This window comes from Chiloscyllium plagiosum, chromosome 38, assembly GCF_004010195.1.
Source record: "Chiloscyllium plagiosum isolate BGI_BamShark_2017 chromosome 38, ASM401019v2, whole genome shotgun sequence".
In the NCBI taxonomy this organism is placed as follows: domain Eukaryota; kingdom Metazoa; phylum Chordata; class Chondrichthyes; order Orectolobiformes; family Hemiscylliidae; genus Chiloscyllium; species Chiloscyllium plagiosum.
Genome location: NC_057747.1, coordinates 2,635,902 through 2,651,340, shown reverse-complemented (window position 1 = coordinate 2,651,340; position 15,439 = coordinate 2,635,902). Strand labels below are relative to the sequence as shown.

Below are 15,439 nucleotides of genomic sequence, written 5' to 3'. Positions count from 1 at the left end.
ACCCAGTCCTGTGGTGACAGATTGCCGTGAGCAACAGTCTGGCCAACATGCAGCGTTACTGTGGCTGAGCAAATGGCGGACTTAGATTTGGCATCAGAGCCCGTGGAAGAGGGATCCTCAACGCAAACGCTAGGCAGTGCTGAACGTTTCGGTGCAAGCGGCTGGTCCGGTCTAATAGGGACATATTCCAGAATAGGTACCGGCGCAAAGTAAGAGGGCTTAACCTTGTTCGGTGGGCGCCATGCAAAGCTCTCTTCCTTAGGGGGTGGGGGGATAGGAGGTGGCTATGTGTGTGTTTATTTTGATCAAATAAAATGGAGCATCAGTGACATAAAACAGAAAAAGAGAAGTTTAAAATAAACACAGAAGTACTGTACCATAGGAAAAATGTTCTTATTTTAACAGTCACTGAATTACAATCTCCCACCACTCCAAACCACTTCCCCAGAACTCCGAATGGGAGTTGTACTTTTAAAAATGTTCTCCCTCATGTTCAGAAAAGACATGGTTGGTATTCCTCCATAATCCCACACGCATCGCTACACTATGACTTCCAGGTATTTCGTAGCTTCCTCTAAATCCAATCACTTGAACTTCCCTCAAGGTGAGAGCGCCCTCATCGACAGGAGTGCCTTCAGCTGCTGAGGAACTAAGCTCAGGAACTCCCTCCCTCAACCTCGCCACCACTTTGCCCTCTCTCACCTTGAAGAAGCCTACCGGCTCATGTTATCTCACCTAAGCTCTCTTCAGGTGGGCTATCAATTTTGGTTCAACCAGTGAAACACTGTCATAGAATCACAGAAACCTTACAGTGTAAAGAGGCCATTTGGCCCAGAGTCCACATCGGCGCTCTGAACAGCATCTCAGCCAGACCCAAGCCTATCCCCGCCCCGCCAAACCCTATTCCTGTAACCCCACATTTCCCATGGATAATTCACAGAGCCTGCAAATCATTGGACTGTGGGAGGAAACTGGAGCGCCTGGAAGAAGCCCACACAGAGACAGGGAGAATATGCAAATTCCACAGAGCTTCCCAAGGCTGGAATTGAACCCGGGTGCCTGACGCTGAGACAGCAGCGCTAACCACTGAGCCACCATGCCACCCAGTCTTACTGTAGATTAGATTACAGTGTGGAAACAGGCCCTTTGGCCCAAGTCCACACCGACCCGCCGAAGCGTAACCCACCCATACCCCTACATTTACCCCTTACCTAACACTACGGGCAATTTAGCATGGCCAATTCACCTAACCTGCACATCTTTGGACTGTGGGAGGAAACCGGAGCACCCAGAGGAAACCCACGCAGACACAGGGAGAACGTGCAAACTCCACACAGTCAGTCGCCTGAGGCGGGAATTGAACCCGGGTCTCTGGCGCTGCGAGGCAGCAGTGCTAACCACTGTGCCACCGTGCCGCCCACTAAATATCCTGTCGTTGATTCTATTGCTCTGTCCAAGAACAGCTGCTTGGCAAGTCAATTATCTGAATCAAACTAATCCAAGGAGTAAAACGATCGGTACCTGAAGTTGTGGTTTGTACTCTGTTGGCAGATGTGGGCGCACACTGCGAAATCCTTTAGCTGCCAGCGATGATGAGGTGGCATCTCCATTCGCATCGCCAGCTGAAGGTGGCATCCAACTATCTGCGTCTTTAAAAAAAAAGAGTGGGACAGATAGGGAGAATCAGAATCACTAATCACACTCAGCGCAAAGAGGAACGAGAACATGGAAATCTCTGCTCTTTCCTACCTGTCTTTGAACTTGGCAGCTCAGGGCCTGTATTTTTCGTGAAAAGTAATAGCGTGGAAGAGCACACAAGAGAGAGACAGAGTTACTCTAACAGCGTCCAGCCTCGCGACAGAATCAATCACAAGAATCTTCACATCCAAGAGAAAATCTTTTCTGTGGGTGCCTGTTCGTACTGGGCTGTTGGTTACCACAGCAACCCTTTCTAAACACCATGCCCTTGCAATTTCTAACCCCTGCTCACACAATATCGTATTGATCCTCTGCAATGAAGAGAGTCATTGTCCCTCAGCTACATCATTCAGTTGCCGAGACAGAAATAAAAGGGAAAAAATATCCAATTAATTCTTGCTGTCCTCAGTCAGCTTGGAGCTCAGCAAGACGAGAAATACCACAAATAATTCGGAATTCAGAGTCAAACTTTCCACATGGCTGTGTAGGCGGAGAGGTAACAGAGCCATGCTTTGAAATATATTTGTTCAGTTTCTCACAAAGGCAGATCAAAAGCAGGAAGGCACCAAGAGAATACCAGCAATTTGAAACATTTGCATTAAAATACAGGTCAATGCAAATGAGCACGGCTCATCAAACTTGACAAAATAGGAAAGAGCTGCTTCGTAAATGCCAAGTTGACATGTCGCTGGGTCTCATTCTGGTGATAAAAATGTCTCCTCTCCCCGCCTGTCCTGCCCATCTCCACCAGGTACAGGGTCACCTCAGTGATAAGCTTCTACCTACCCGGTCCATCGAGCAGTGCTGGCGCTAACCATTTTGGGCTGCATCTCTCTGTACTGTACGAGATGCAAATCACATCCCCGAGATACTTGCAAATCGAAAGGTGAAAGGGAGGGAGGAATGTATACTAATTAACTAATATTTAAAAGCACCTTCAGAACTAAAAGCTGACAAGACTGTAGCACCGGATGGATGTCATCACTGAATTTTAAAATAAGTGGCATAGATAGGACAGGGGTGAAGGCAAGAGGGAGGGAGCAAGAGAGCAAGAGGAGGAGGGAGGGGTGGGCAGGTGAAGGAGAGGTGTGTGGGTGTGAGGGCCTGGGTTCCAGAGACCAACACAGCGAGCAAGACCTGGGGTCCTGGTCTTTACAAACAGCAGCTCAATACTCATCATTTACACTGAGCAAGTGTCCATCTGCAGTCAGCTGACTCAACATAAACCAGGACTGACTCTGAGCAATCTAAAACAGAGACTGAGGAAGCTTCAGATTCATATTTAGAAAACATCTCCATCCTTACTGGTTGATTGTTGGGAATCTTCATTTGGTGGCCTGTCAGCTTCTGGAGGTTCCACACACGCAGAGGTTATTCGCATAGTCACCGACCCTTTGCCTACAGTGATCTTTGATGGGTCTGTTTCTGTGAGGTCAGACAGAGTAAGGTTATAAACCGTTCATCACAATCAAATCAGTTTCATTCTGAAACATATTCACATTCTCGGCTGGAAAGCTGAACTGCACTTAGCAAAAGTCACTGCGTTGCTTGTAATGGTGCATTTTAGCAAAAGAACTCCAACCCAGGAGGACAACAGGAGAAGATGTCCAACTTGGTTAGAGATCAAAATAAAACTGCAGATACTGGAATCCATAGACAAACAGGAGGCTGAAAGAACACAGCAAGCCAGACAGCATTCAGGTATTAACCCTTTCTTCAGGGCTTGATGTGGGGAAGGGCCTGTTTCCACACTGTAAGTAATCTAATCTAAAAAAAACTGCAGATACTGGAATCCAAAGTAGACAAACAGGAGGCTGAAAGAACACAGCAAGCCAGACAGCATTCAGGTATTAACCCTTTCTTCAGGGCTTGATGTGGGGGTAGGGAATGCTCCAATCAGAACAGTGAGGCAGTGATAGGTGGGTGCGGAAGGTGGCTACGAGCTGGTTGGTCGATGGAAGAGATGAATCCAGTTGGTAGCTGGAAGGAAGAATCAGCAAGTCAAATTGGAAGGGAGGCGGCGGGGTTGGAAAGGGACTCAAGGGGTGGGCAGGAAGGTTATTTGAAATTCGAGAACACATGTCGAGTCCTCTGGGCTGTAGGCTGCCCAGGCGGAAGATGAAGTGTTGTTCCTCCAATTTGCGGTCTGATTCACTGCGATAATGGAGGCTGAGGATGGACAAATTGGAGGGGGGGACTGAAATGGGTGGTGACCAGGGTGTCCATTTTGGGCCTGGCGAAAATACTTGGCGAAACACTCGCCTAGTCTACATTGGGTCTCACCGACGTAGAAGAGACCACATCGGGAGCATCAGATGCAACAGACTAGGTTGGAGGAGAGGCAGATGAACCTCTGCTTCAGCTGGAAAGGCGGTTTGGGGCCCTGGATGGAGGTGGTATATGGGCAGGTGTTGCATCTTTTTCAGGTGGAGGGTGGTTTCGAAGGGTTGGTGTGGGGAGTGGTGAGAACCAAAGAGTGGAGAAGGGAACGGTCCTTGTGGAAGGCAGGGAAGGGTGGGAAGGGGAAGGTGTTCTGGGAGGTAGGATCTAATTGGAGTTGGAGGAGGTCTTTGAGGATGATACGTTGGATGCGAAGGCTTGTGGGGTGGCAGGTGAGGATAACATCTTCATTATGTTTGGAGGGAGCAGGGTTTACAGCTGTGGAGCAGGGAATGGAGGTGGTGCAGTCGAGGGCTGTCTGAATGACACAGGGGGGAAAACGCTGTTTGAAAAAAGGACATCTGGGATGCTCAGGACTGGAACATTTCATCGGAGACGGAAGAATTGGGAAAACGGGATTGAGTTCTTGCAGGATCCTGGGTGGGAGAAGGTGGAGTCCAGGTATCTACATCGAAGAGGCCAAACAGTTAAATTTCCTCTCCCATCCCCTCACCGATAAAGTCCATCCTTGGCCTCCTCTATTGCCTCAGGTGAATCAGACCGCAAATTGGAACAACACCAGCGCCCCCACCCCCCCTCCCCCTCCCACCATCATCATATCCAGTCCTGAAGAAAGGGTTAATACCAGAAACATTGATTTCTCCACCTCCTGGTGCTGCCTGGCTTGCTGTGTTCTTCCAGCCTCCTGTTTGTCTAGGATACTGAACCCGTTGGCTTTATAGTTGAGCTGCAGTCATGGTGGCAAAAGGCTGTACAATTATTGTCCAATATTATGTCACAACTGTCTAGAAATAATTCAGATGGATCATGTCAGGTGATAGTTCTACTCTCACTGCCCAGGGGTGTTAATTGTTGTGCAATACCCTCAAGGGGCTCTGCAAGAGTTCACGGGTCTGGGAGTCAAGGTAACACCATCCACCATTGACCTCGCCCGACTCCCCAAAGCCCATCCGACATCTCCAAGGCACAAGTCAGGAATGTGATGGAATAACCCCCCAGTTGCCTGGATGGGGGGCAGCTCGAACGACGTGCAAGATTAATACCATCCAGGACAAAGCAGCCCGCTTGATTGGCACCACATCCATAAACATTCACTCCCTCCATCACCCTACTTAATCAGAGCAGTGTGTACGATTAACAGGGGTATGCAGGTCTCTGGCACAGTCTGTCCCTGTTGCACAGAAGGGAAAGAGGGAAAGGAGAAGAGTGTTAGTCAATAGTTAGAGGGTCAGATAGAAGGTTTGTCGGGAACGAATAAAACTCGCAGTTGGTTTTTTGCCTCCCAAATGCCAGGGCCCATGATGTCTCGGATCATGTACTTGGGGGCCTGAAGGGAGAGGGTGACCAGCCCCAAGTCATGGTCCACATAGGTACCAACGACATAGGTAGAAAAAGGGATAGGGATATAAGGCAGGATTTCAGGGAGCTAGGGTGGAAGCTGAGAGCTAAAATAAACAGAAGTGATCTCTGGTTTGTTACCTGCACTACGTGATAGCGAGGCAAGTAATAGGGACAGATTCAGCTGAACACGTGGCTGCAAGGATGGTGCAGGAGGGAGGTTTCAGATACATGGATAATTGGGGTTCATTCTGGGGAAGGTGGGACCTCTACAAACAGGACGGTCTTCACTTGAACCAGAGAGTTACTCATATCCTGGGTGAGAAATTTGCTGGTGCTATTCGGGTGGGTTTAAGCTAGTTCAGCAGGGAGGATAGGAACGTTCCAGTGCACAGGAGGATGAGAATAGGGAGGGCATGGACAGGATTTCACGGTCACAGAATGTACTGGCAGACAGCAAGCTGGTTTGAAGTGTGTCTACTTCAACGCCGGAAGTATCCAAAATAAGGTAGGTGAGCTTGCATCATGGGACTTCGATGTTGTGGCCATTTCAGAGACATGGACAGAGCAGGGTGAGGAATGGTTGTTGCAGGTTCCAGGGTTTAGATCTTTCATGAAGAACAGGCAAGGCAGTAAAAGAGGGGGAAGTGTGGCCTCATTAGTGAAGGATAGTATAACAGTGGCTGAAAGAACTTTTGCCGAGGACTTGTCTACTGAGGTAATATGGGCTGAGGTTAGAAACAGGAGGAGAGGAGAGGTCACACTGCTGGGAGTTCCAGGGATGTGGAAGAGAGGATCGGCAAAACGATTCTGGGTAGGAGTGAAACTAATAGGGTGGTCATTATGGGGGACTTTAACTTTCCCAACATTGACTGGAAATGCTATAACTCTAGTATGCCGGATGGATCAGTTTTTGTCCAGTGTGTGCAGGAGGGTTTCCTGACACAGTATGTCGAAGGGCTGACAAGAGGGGAGGCCACACTAGATCTCGTGCTTGGTAATCAACTAGGCCAGGTGTTTGATTTAGTGGTAGGTGTGCACTTTGGAGAGAGTTACATTTAGTTTAGCGATGGGAAAGAGATAGGTACATGCCACAGGGCAAGAGTTAATCGATGGGGCAAGGGCAATTATAATGTGATTTGGCAAGACTTAGGATGCACAGAATGGGGTAGCAAAATGCAGAGGATGGGGACAATCAAAATGTGGAGCTGGATTAAGGAACAGATATTGCATGTCCTTGATGGGTATGTCCCTGTCAGGCAGGGAGGAAGTGATAAGGTAAGGGAACCGTGGTTTACTACAGACATTGCATCTCTTCTTAAGTGAAAGGAGGTGGCTTATGTGACATTGAGACTAGATGGTTCAGATGAGGCGATGGAGAGTTACAGATTAGTGAGGAATGATTTAAAGAAAGATTTAAGAAGAGCAAGGAGAGGACATGAGCAGTCTTCAGCAAATAGAATAAAGGAGAACCCTAAAGCTTTCTACAGGTATGTGAGGAATAAAAAGGATGACTCGAGTAGGAATAGGGCTAGTTAAATACAAAAGTGGGGAGTTGTGTGTGGACCCCATGGAGATCAGAGGGGTGCTAAACGAATATTTCTCATCGGTTTTCACTCAGGAAAAGGAGAATATTGTAGAGAAAAATGAGATGCGAGATATTAGACTAGAAAGGATTGAAGTTAGTAAGAAAGAGGTGTTATCAATTGTAGGAAAAAAATTTTGGAAAGGATTATAAGAGATAAGATTTATAATCATCTCGCAAGCAACAATTTGATTGCAGATAGCCAACAAAGTTTCTTCAAGAGCAGGTCATGTCTCACAAACCTCTGAGTTTTTTGAGAAGGTGACCAACCATGTGGATGAGGGTAGGGCAGTTGACGTGGTGTACATTGACTTCAGTAAAGCCTTTGATAAGGTTCCACATGGTCGGCTGTTAGAGAAAATGCAGAGGCATGGAATTGAGAGTGATTTAGCAGTTTGGATTAGAAACTGGCTTTCTCTAAGAAGGTAGCGAGTGGTGGTTGATGGAAAATATTCAGCCTGGAGTCCAGTTACTAGTGGTGTGTTACAAGGATCTGTTTTGGGACCAAACATAAAAATGTTTGTCATTTTTATAAATGACTTAGACGCAGGCATAGGTGGATGGATTAGTAAATTTGCAGACGACACTAAAGTCGGTGGAGTAGTGGACAGTGTGGAAGAATGTTGTAGGGGGACTTGGCTAAACTGCAGAATTGGACTGAGAGGTGGCAAATGGAGTTCAATGCAGCTAAATATGAGATAATTCACTTTGGGAAGAATAACAGGAAGGCAGACTACTGGGTCAATGGAAAGATTTTTGGTAGTGTGGATGTGCTGAGGGATGTTGGAGTCCATGTACATAGATCCCTGAACGTTGCCAGGTTGATAATGCTGATAAGGCAGCATTCAGTGTGTTAGGTTTTATTGGTAGAGGGATTGAGTTCCGGAACCGTAATATCATGCTGCAACTATACAAAAAGGCTAGTGCGGCTGCATTTGGAATATTGTATACAGTTCTGGTTTTAAAAATGTGTTGCTGGAAAAGCGCAGCAGGTCAGGCAGCATCAAAGGAACAGGAGAATCGACGTTTCAGGCATAAGCCCTTAAGCTCTAATCTCCAGCATCTGCAGTCCTCACTTTCTCCTACAGTTCTGGTTGCCCAATTACAGGAAGGATGTGGAGACATTGGAAAAGGTGCAGAGGAAATTTACCAGCATGTTGCCTGGTCTGGAGGGAAAGCCTTATGAGGAAAGGCTGAGAGACATGGATCTGTTCTCATCGGAAAGAAAAAGGCTGAGGGGGGATGTGACAGAGACAAAATGATCAGAGGGTTAGATAGGGTGGACAGTCAAAGTCTTTTTCCTATGATGATGACATCAGCTTGTACGAGGGGGCATAGCTACAAATTGAGGGGTGATAGATTTAAGACAGATTGTTAGAGGCAGGTTCTTTATGCAGAGAGTGGCAAGAACGTGGAATGCCCTACCTGCCAATGTAGTTAACCTAGCCACATTAGACAAATTTAAACAATCCTTGGATAAGCACATGGATGATGATGGGATAGTGTTGGAGGATGGGCTTCGATTAGTTCACAGGTCAGCACAGCATCGAAGACTGAAGGTCCTATGCTGCGCTGTATTGTTCTATGTACCATCTACAAGAAGCACTGGAGAAATTCACCAAGACTCTTCAGACAGCATTTTCCAAATCCATGATTACTACCATCTAGAAGGATACAGCCAGCAATACATGGGACCACCACCACCTCTAAATTCCTCTTCAAGCCACTCACCATCCTGACTTGGAAACATATTGCCCTTCCTTCACTGTCATTGAGTCAAAGTCCTGGAATTCCCTCCTTAAGGGTATTGTGGGTCTACCTACAGCACATGATCTGCTGTCGCTCATGGTCTGTGTGAAACCTGCTCTTCAAAATCTCCTCAGGAACAGGCAATAAATGTTGGCCCAGTCAGCCAGGACTAAAAAGTGCTGTCAGTGATCGCATGGGAAAGAAACTTGACAAGAGAACGAAACATCTTACTATGTTTTTCGAAGAGGTAACAAAGAGGATTGATGAGGGCAGAGTGGTAGATGTGATCTATATGGACTTCAGTAAGGCGTTCGACAAAGCATCTCATGGGACACTGGCGAGCAAGTTAGATCGCATGGAATACAGGGAGAACTTTCCATTTGGATACAGAACTGGCTCAAAGGTAGAAGACAGAGGGTGGTGGTGGAGGGTTGTTTTTCAGACTGGAGGCCTGTGACCATTGGAGTGCCACAAGGATCAGTGCTGGGTCCACTACTTTTTGTCATTTACATAAACGATTTGGATGGGAGCATAAGAGGTACAGTTAATAAGTTTGCTGATGACACCAGAATTGAGGGGTGTAGTGGACAGCAAAGAAGCTTACCTCAAATTACAATGGGATCTTGATTAGATGGTCCAATGGGCTGAGAAGTATAATTTAGACAAATGCGAGGTGCTGCATTTTGGGAAAGCAAATCTTAGCAGGACTTATACACTTAAAGGTAAGGACCTAGGAGTATTGCTGAACAAAGAGACCTTGGAGTGCAGGTTCATAGCTCCTTGAAAGTGGTAGGTAGGATCATGAAGGTGGTATTTGGTATGCTTTCCTTTATTGGTCAGAGTATTGAGCACAGGAGTTGGGAGGTTATGTTGCGGCTATACAGGACATTGGTTAGGCCACTGTTGGAATTCTGGTCCCCTTCCTATTGGAAGGATGTTGTGAAACTTGAAAAGGTTAAAAAAAATTTACAAGGATGTTGCCAGGGTTGGAGGATTTGAGCTATAGGGAGAGGCTGAAAAGGCTGAGGCTGTTTTCCCTGGAGCGTCAGAAAGGGGTGACCTTATAGATGTTTATAAAATCATGAGGGGCATGGATCGGGTAAATAGACAAAGTCTCTTCCTTGGGGTGAGGAGTCCAGAACTAGAGGTTTAAGGGAAAGATATAAAAAATCCCTAAGGGGCAACTTTTTCTGGCAGAGGGTGGTACGTGTATGGAATGAGCTGCCAGAGGAAGCGAGTACAATTGTAACATTTAAAAGGCATCTGGATGGGTATATGAATAGGAAGGGTTTGGAGGGATATGGGCTGGATGCTGGCAAGTGGGACTATGTTGGGATATCTGGTCGACATGGACGAGTTGGACTGAAGGGTCTGTTTCCATGCTGTACATCGCTATGACGTGCATTGTTTAAAGTGTCCAATAAACTAGCTTCTGTAAACACACAGAAGACCCTGTCATCTCCACTGGCTCACTCACAAGGGTGAAAAGCCTCCAATACAAACTTATTGAACATTGGAAGAAGGAATACCGAACAGTCAATCACATCTTCCTATGCAGGACGTACCGGGGAAGGTCAGTCCCAGGAGATTAAAGTCTTCCTCATCTTCAAAAGGGTGTCCCCTTATTTCAAATCTGTGCTTCCTGGCTTTACATTCCCTCACCACAATGAGGAGAAACATCCTCTCAGCATCTACCCTGTCAAGCCCCAAAATCTTAAATGTTTCATGAAGATTACACTCATTTTTCTAAACTCCAATCAGTACAGGCCTAACCTGCTCAACCTTTCCTCACAAGACAAATTGGCGGCAGTGACTCAGTGGTTAGCACTGCCACCTCACAGTGCTAGGGACCCAGGTTTGATTCCAGCCTTGGGTGACTGGCTGAGAGAAGTATGCATATTCTCCCCATGTCCACGTGGGTTTCCTCCCACACTCCAAAGATGTGCAAGTTAGGTGGATTGGCCATGGGAAATTGCCCATAGTGTCCAGACGTGTGGAGGCTAGGTAAGTTTGCCATGGGAAATGCAGTGTTTCAGAGATAGGGTGGGTCTGTTTGGGATGCTCCTCAGAGGGTTGGTGTAGACTTGATGGGACGAATGGCCTGCTTTCACAACCGTAGGGATTCGATGTTTCTACGAAACCCTGAGATGTCAGGAATCAGCCAAGTGAGCACTCTCATCATTGGACTGTTTCCAGTGCAGATAAATCTCTCTCAGTAAGAAAACCAAAAAATTGTCCAGTATTCCAGGTGAGGTGTCACCACTGCACTGTACAGCTGCAGAAAGATGGCTATAAATAACACAATAACCCAGCATTTAAATGGGCTGACCTGCATTGGGAGGCAGCTCAGAGATCTTACTGGAGATTGTTTAGTGGACAATTCTGGGTTGGAGAGGTGAAGCAGCAATTTAAAGAGACCAATACAAAACCAATAACAGTAATTTTAACAATCACACAACACCAGGTTATAGTCAAACAGGTTTATTTGGAAGCACTAGCTTTCAGAGCACTGCTCCTTCATCAGGTAGCTACCTGTCAAAAAAACGAAAGCCAGTGCTTCCAAATAAACCTGTTGGACTATAAACTGGTGTTGTGTGATTTTTAACTTAGTCCACCCCAGTCCAATACTGGCACCTCTACATCATGGCAATCATTTTAACAAACATCTAGTAACATAACCAATACAATGCTGAGCACATTGTAGATAATTAACATTTGAAGTTTGCAAAGTTAGTAAATGTGTAGTAGCGATGAGTACAATGAAAATTAGGGCTAAGCTGCAGAAATGGTAAGCCACTTGGATTATGAATGGATGTTCAATCGGGCGTATTCACAATATCAGGTTAATTATCCTCCTTAATCCTTCTCCCTCCCAAACCCCAAATCTCTGTGGGCAGCTCTCTCAGGGGATGTCTCCATGAAAACATAAACTCAACGAACGGTGTTTGATGGTTTGCATGAACATGGGGACCAGCATCATATTGAAGTGCAAACTAATTCAGACAACTTCCAACTAGGCAGATATTTCCTAAAGGCCCCAACGTATACACCATTCCCCGCTCACCCTTAACTAAACCCTTCCTGGGACTGAGGATCAATGGGTGATCTCCAATTTAAACCAACAGTGAGTGGAATAAATTGGTACTAAACACCTCTCTCTCACACCTGAGCAACATCTAACTAGCACCCCATCTGGTCAAGAATGCCAGAGTTCAGTTTAATTGCTTAACTAACTCTGAATCAGTCAGGCTAGCACCGCACTTTAAAGACATTTTAATCAATTTTAGAAGAGGCTGAAAGCTATGCCTTCAAACCAAAAGTTACAAATCACACAACACCAGGTTATAGTCCAACAGGTTTATTTGGAAGTACAGGTATTCTCCTGTTTTTCAAAAGTTTGCTTTACGTCATTTCGCTTTTAGGAAAGACCTACATTAGTACCTGTTTTCACTAACCAAAAGAAATCCAAAGAGGATTTTCGTTTTTACGAGAAAAGGCAAAATTTTTCCCATATAAATTAATGCTTCTTCGCTTTACCAAAGCTTTCATTGGAATGCTCTACTTTTGGATGGCGGGGGTTACCTGTATGAGCTTTTGGAGCAGGTGGAGCGGGATGAGAGGACACAGAATTGATAGCAACAGATCATAGTGCCATACAAATATTGAACAAACCTAGATTTTTGTTCCAAATAAACCTGTTGGACAATAACCTGGTGTTGTGTGATTTTTAACTATGCTGACCCCAGTCCAACATCAGCTCCTCCACATCATTCACACCCAAAGAGAGCCCCAGAGCTTTCAAGCAAACAAACGCCTGAGGGAACACACTGAGAAGCAGGAAGGTGGATGTCTTGGAGATGAAATTCTAGCTGGTTCTTCGAAATAACCCGGCAGCACATGACGGAGGCAAAAAGCCGCCCGGTGAGGATTATTTCCAATGGGAGGGCAAAGTGCCGCCCTGCCGATTCATGTACCTGTTGGTAGCAGTGTGCTGGAATAACTTTTCAGTTTCTTCACCGGGTGAATTTTCACCGCGGAACAGCATGCGGGGGGACCCAGGCCTCGGTTGCTGCAAATAAAACAAAACGAAAACTGCTCGTCCACAGCAAGGTCACAGCAAGGTACCAGAGACTCCGCCCACCCTTGTCCCCAAATGTGGTATAAGGGAACTTCAAAAGGCTCACTGTGGTCAAGCAGAATAACACACAGGGGGTGTGTTGCTGGAATTAGAGTGAAAACACAGAATTTCAATCCAACTGTGGGAGTGACAGGAGGGTTTTCAGATACAAGGGCTGAAGAAACAGCCCACGTGAAGGGTGCCTTTTTTGAGGGAGGGTTCAGTTCCTTGGGAAGGGAGAGAATTTACCATAACAGCATAAAGGTGATCTTTCAGCCCATCATGTCTATGCCAGCTCTCCAGACAGTAATCATCTGTCCCATTCCCCAACTCTTTGCCCATAGTCCACAGATCTAGAACTGTTGAAAACTAGTCAGAAAGTGGATGGTGTGGAATCCTGGTACACTGACTAGTCGTCTCATCACTGATCGTTGTTTGTTCTTAATATCACTCTATCCACCAAAGGTTCGAATTATGGAGACTCTTTAGATGGCCACTTTCATGCTATTATGAAGAGTTCTCTCCAGTCCCAAGGAAGTGGGCTCTTGCTCACAGAGGCTCATCAGGGTAAATTTTCAAACCCTCGGAGCTATAGACTCCCATTCAAATCCAGAAAATGAACCCCCTACACTGCTGCCTCACAGCGCCAGAGACCCGGGTTCAATTCCCGCCTCAGGCGACTGACTGTGTGGAGTTTGCACGTTCTCCCAGTGTCTGCGTGGGTTTCCTCCGGGTGCTCCGGTTTCCTCCCACAGTCCAAAGATGTGCAGGTCAGGTGAATTGGCCATGCTAAATTGCCCGTAGTGTTAGGTAAGGGGTAAATGTAGGGGTATGGGTGGGTTGCGCTTCGGCGGGTCGGTGTGGACTTGTTGGGCCGAAGGGCCTGTTTCCACACTGTAATGTAATCTAATCTAATAATCTACACAGTGACTCAGCAGGCTGACCTAATCCAACCTGAAATCCGATTACACCAACTGCATTTAACAGGCCTATGATATGCAGTTTTGATTCTGTATATCACCGACAAATGGTCAATAATTTGCCAGGAAACTAACACTGCCCAATTCACAATAGACATGTTCACAAATTAGACTCATGGACTGATTAAAGAGTGAAGGATTGGCACGTTAAGCATTCGTGGAACACTGTACATGTGATATTTTTAAAAAGGTAGAACCGAAAATATTGGGAACGCAGCACAGTGGCAAATAAAAAAAAAATTAAACTGGTTAACTTCCCCGATCAAACCTTTCCTCAGAATTGAAATAAAGACTCAGATCTTTATTCAAAAGACCTGAGCAAAAATATTTTTTATTTCAATGTGGGCTTCCTTAAGCTTTTTTTTTGCGAATATATACAGAATTGTCACCTTACATCCGACAGCTTGAGAATGAACCTTCTGCTAACTGTATATCCACCAACCTCATAGGGAACAGGTTCAATGTAGTGCAAAGCTGCAATTAGCCAGGGCCCAAAGGCCCACAAACAACGAGAGATCAATGGGAGATACACATTTTGAGGAATAATAGAGCAGATATCCCCCACTCTCCAAATATTGCCATGGAATGTTTTGCCTGCACCCAAGATAGGAGACAGAGCCTCAGCTTAACATCTGAAAGGCTGGACCTATGAGCAGTGTAGCACTCTCTCAGTAGTACACGGGGTTGGCAACCTGTACTATAGAAGTGATCCCACAGATCTACGAGAAATCAGGGTATAACTACTGAGCTAACAGGATAACAGTTTTAGAGAGGAAGTGAGGACTGCAGATGCTGAAGATCAGAGTAGAGTGTGTGGTGCTGGAAAAGCACAGCAGGAGAGTTGACGTTTCAAGCATAAGCTAATCATCAGATTCCTGATGAAGGGCTTATGCCCGAAATGTTGACTCTCCTGCTCCTCGGATGCTACCTGACCTGCTGTGCTTTTCCAGCACCATACTCTGACTCAGGATAACAGCTTTAGTCAGCCTCGAGTTGAAAGGAATAAAATGTAAGCTGGAAGCAACATTCATTTCATCACTGTGAGCAGAAAGGAAAATCAGGTGTAAAAAGTTCATTAGAGGTCACCAGAAGGGAATGGGACAGAGAGCTGACTATTAAATCTACCTCATTCTACAGAAAGCAGGGTTGCTGATCCCCATTCTCCTGGTCAGAGTCCTGAACTTTAACTCACGACCAGGACACAGTGGGAGGACGAAAATAGTGCAATCAAAACGGGAATAGGAGGAGAGGATGGCGGACTGAACTGAGGAGTTGTAAGCGATCAAGACTACAACTGTAAACAGAGTGGGATCCCTATCAAGTCATTCACCCAAATGGGTTTCAATCTTCCCAGTGTACAAGAGAATGCCAACACCCCAGCTGCCTGACCCAAAATTCCGAGGCCTGCCTATCTGGCCCTGGTCTCCTTTCTTTATTCTTCCATGGGATGTGGGCATTGCTGGCAAGGAAAGCATTTGTACCTGATCCCTAATTGCCCTGGGATCGAGTGGTTTGCTGGACCAGAGAGTGGTTAAGAGTCAACCACATTGTTGTGGGCCTGGAATCACATGA

General features: G+C 46.1%; 1 protein-coding gene across 28 annotated transcripts in view; it reads right to left on the bottom strand.

The window, feature by feature from the left end:
• Nucleotides 1–15,439, bottom strand: part of LOC122541752 (sorbin and SH3 domain-containing protein 1-like) — a 327,865-nt gene that overhangs the window by 132,812 nt on the left and 179,614 nt on the right. For 26 of the 28 annotated variants that reach the window (XM_043678673.1, XM_043678672.1, XM_043678686.1 and 23 more), the window contains 3 exons: nucleotides 3,004–3,123; nucleotides 1,750–1,776; nucleotides 1,522–1,649 (listed from right to left, as the gene is read on the bottom strand). In XM_043678673.1, the coding sequence (XP_043534608.1) occupies nucleotides 1,522–1,649; nucleotides 1,750–1,776; nucleotides 3,004–3,123 (275 nt within the window). Of the gene's footprint in view, nucleotides 1–1,521; nucleotides 1,650–1,749; nucleotides 1,777–3,003; nucleotides 3,124–12,744; nucleotides 12,840–15,439 lie in introns of all 28 variants that reach the window. The other 2 variants (XM_043678680.1, XM_043678665.1) reach the window with 2 other exon arrangements.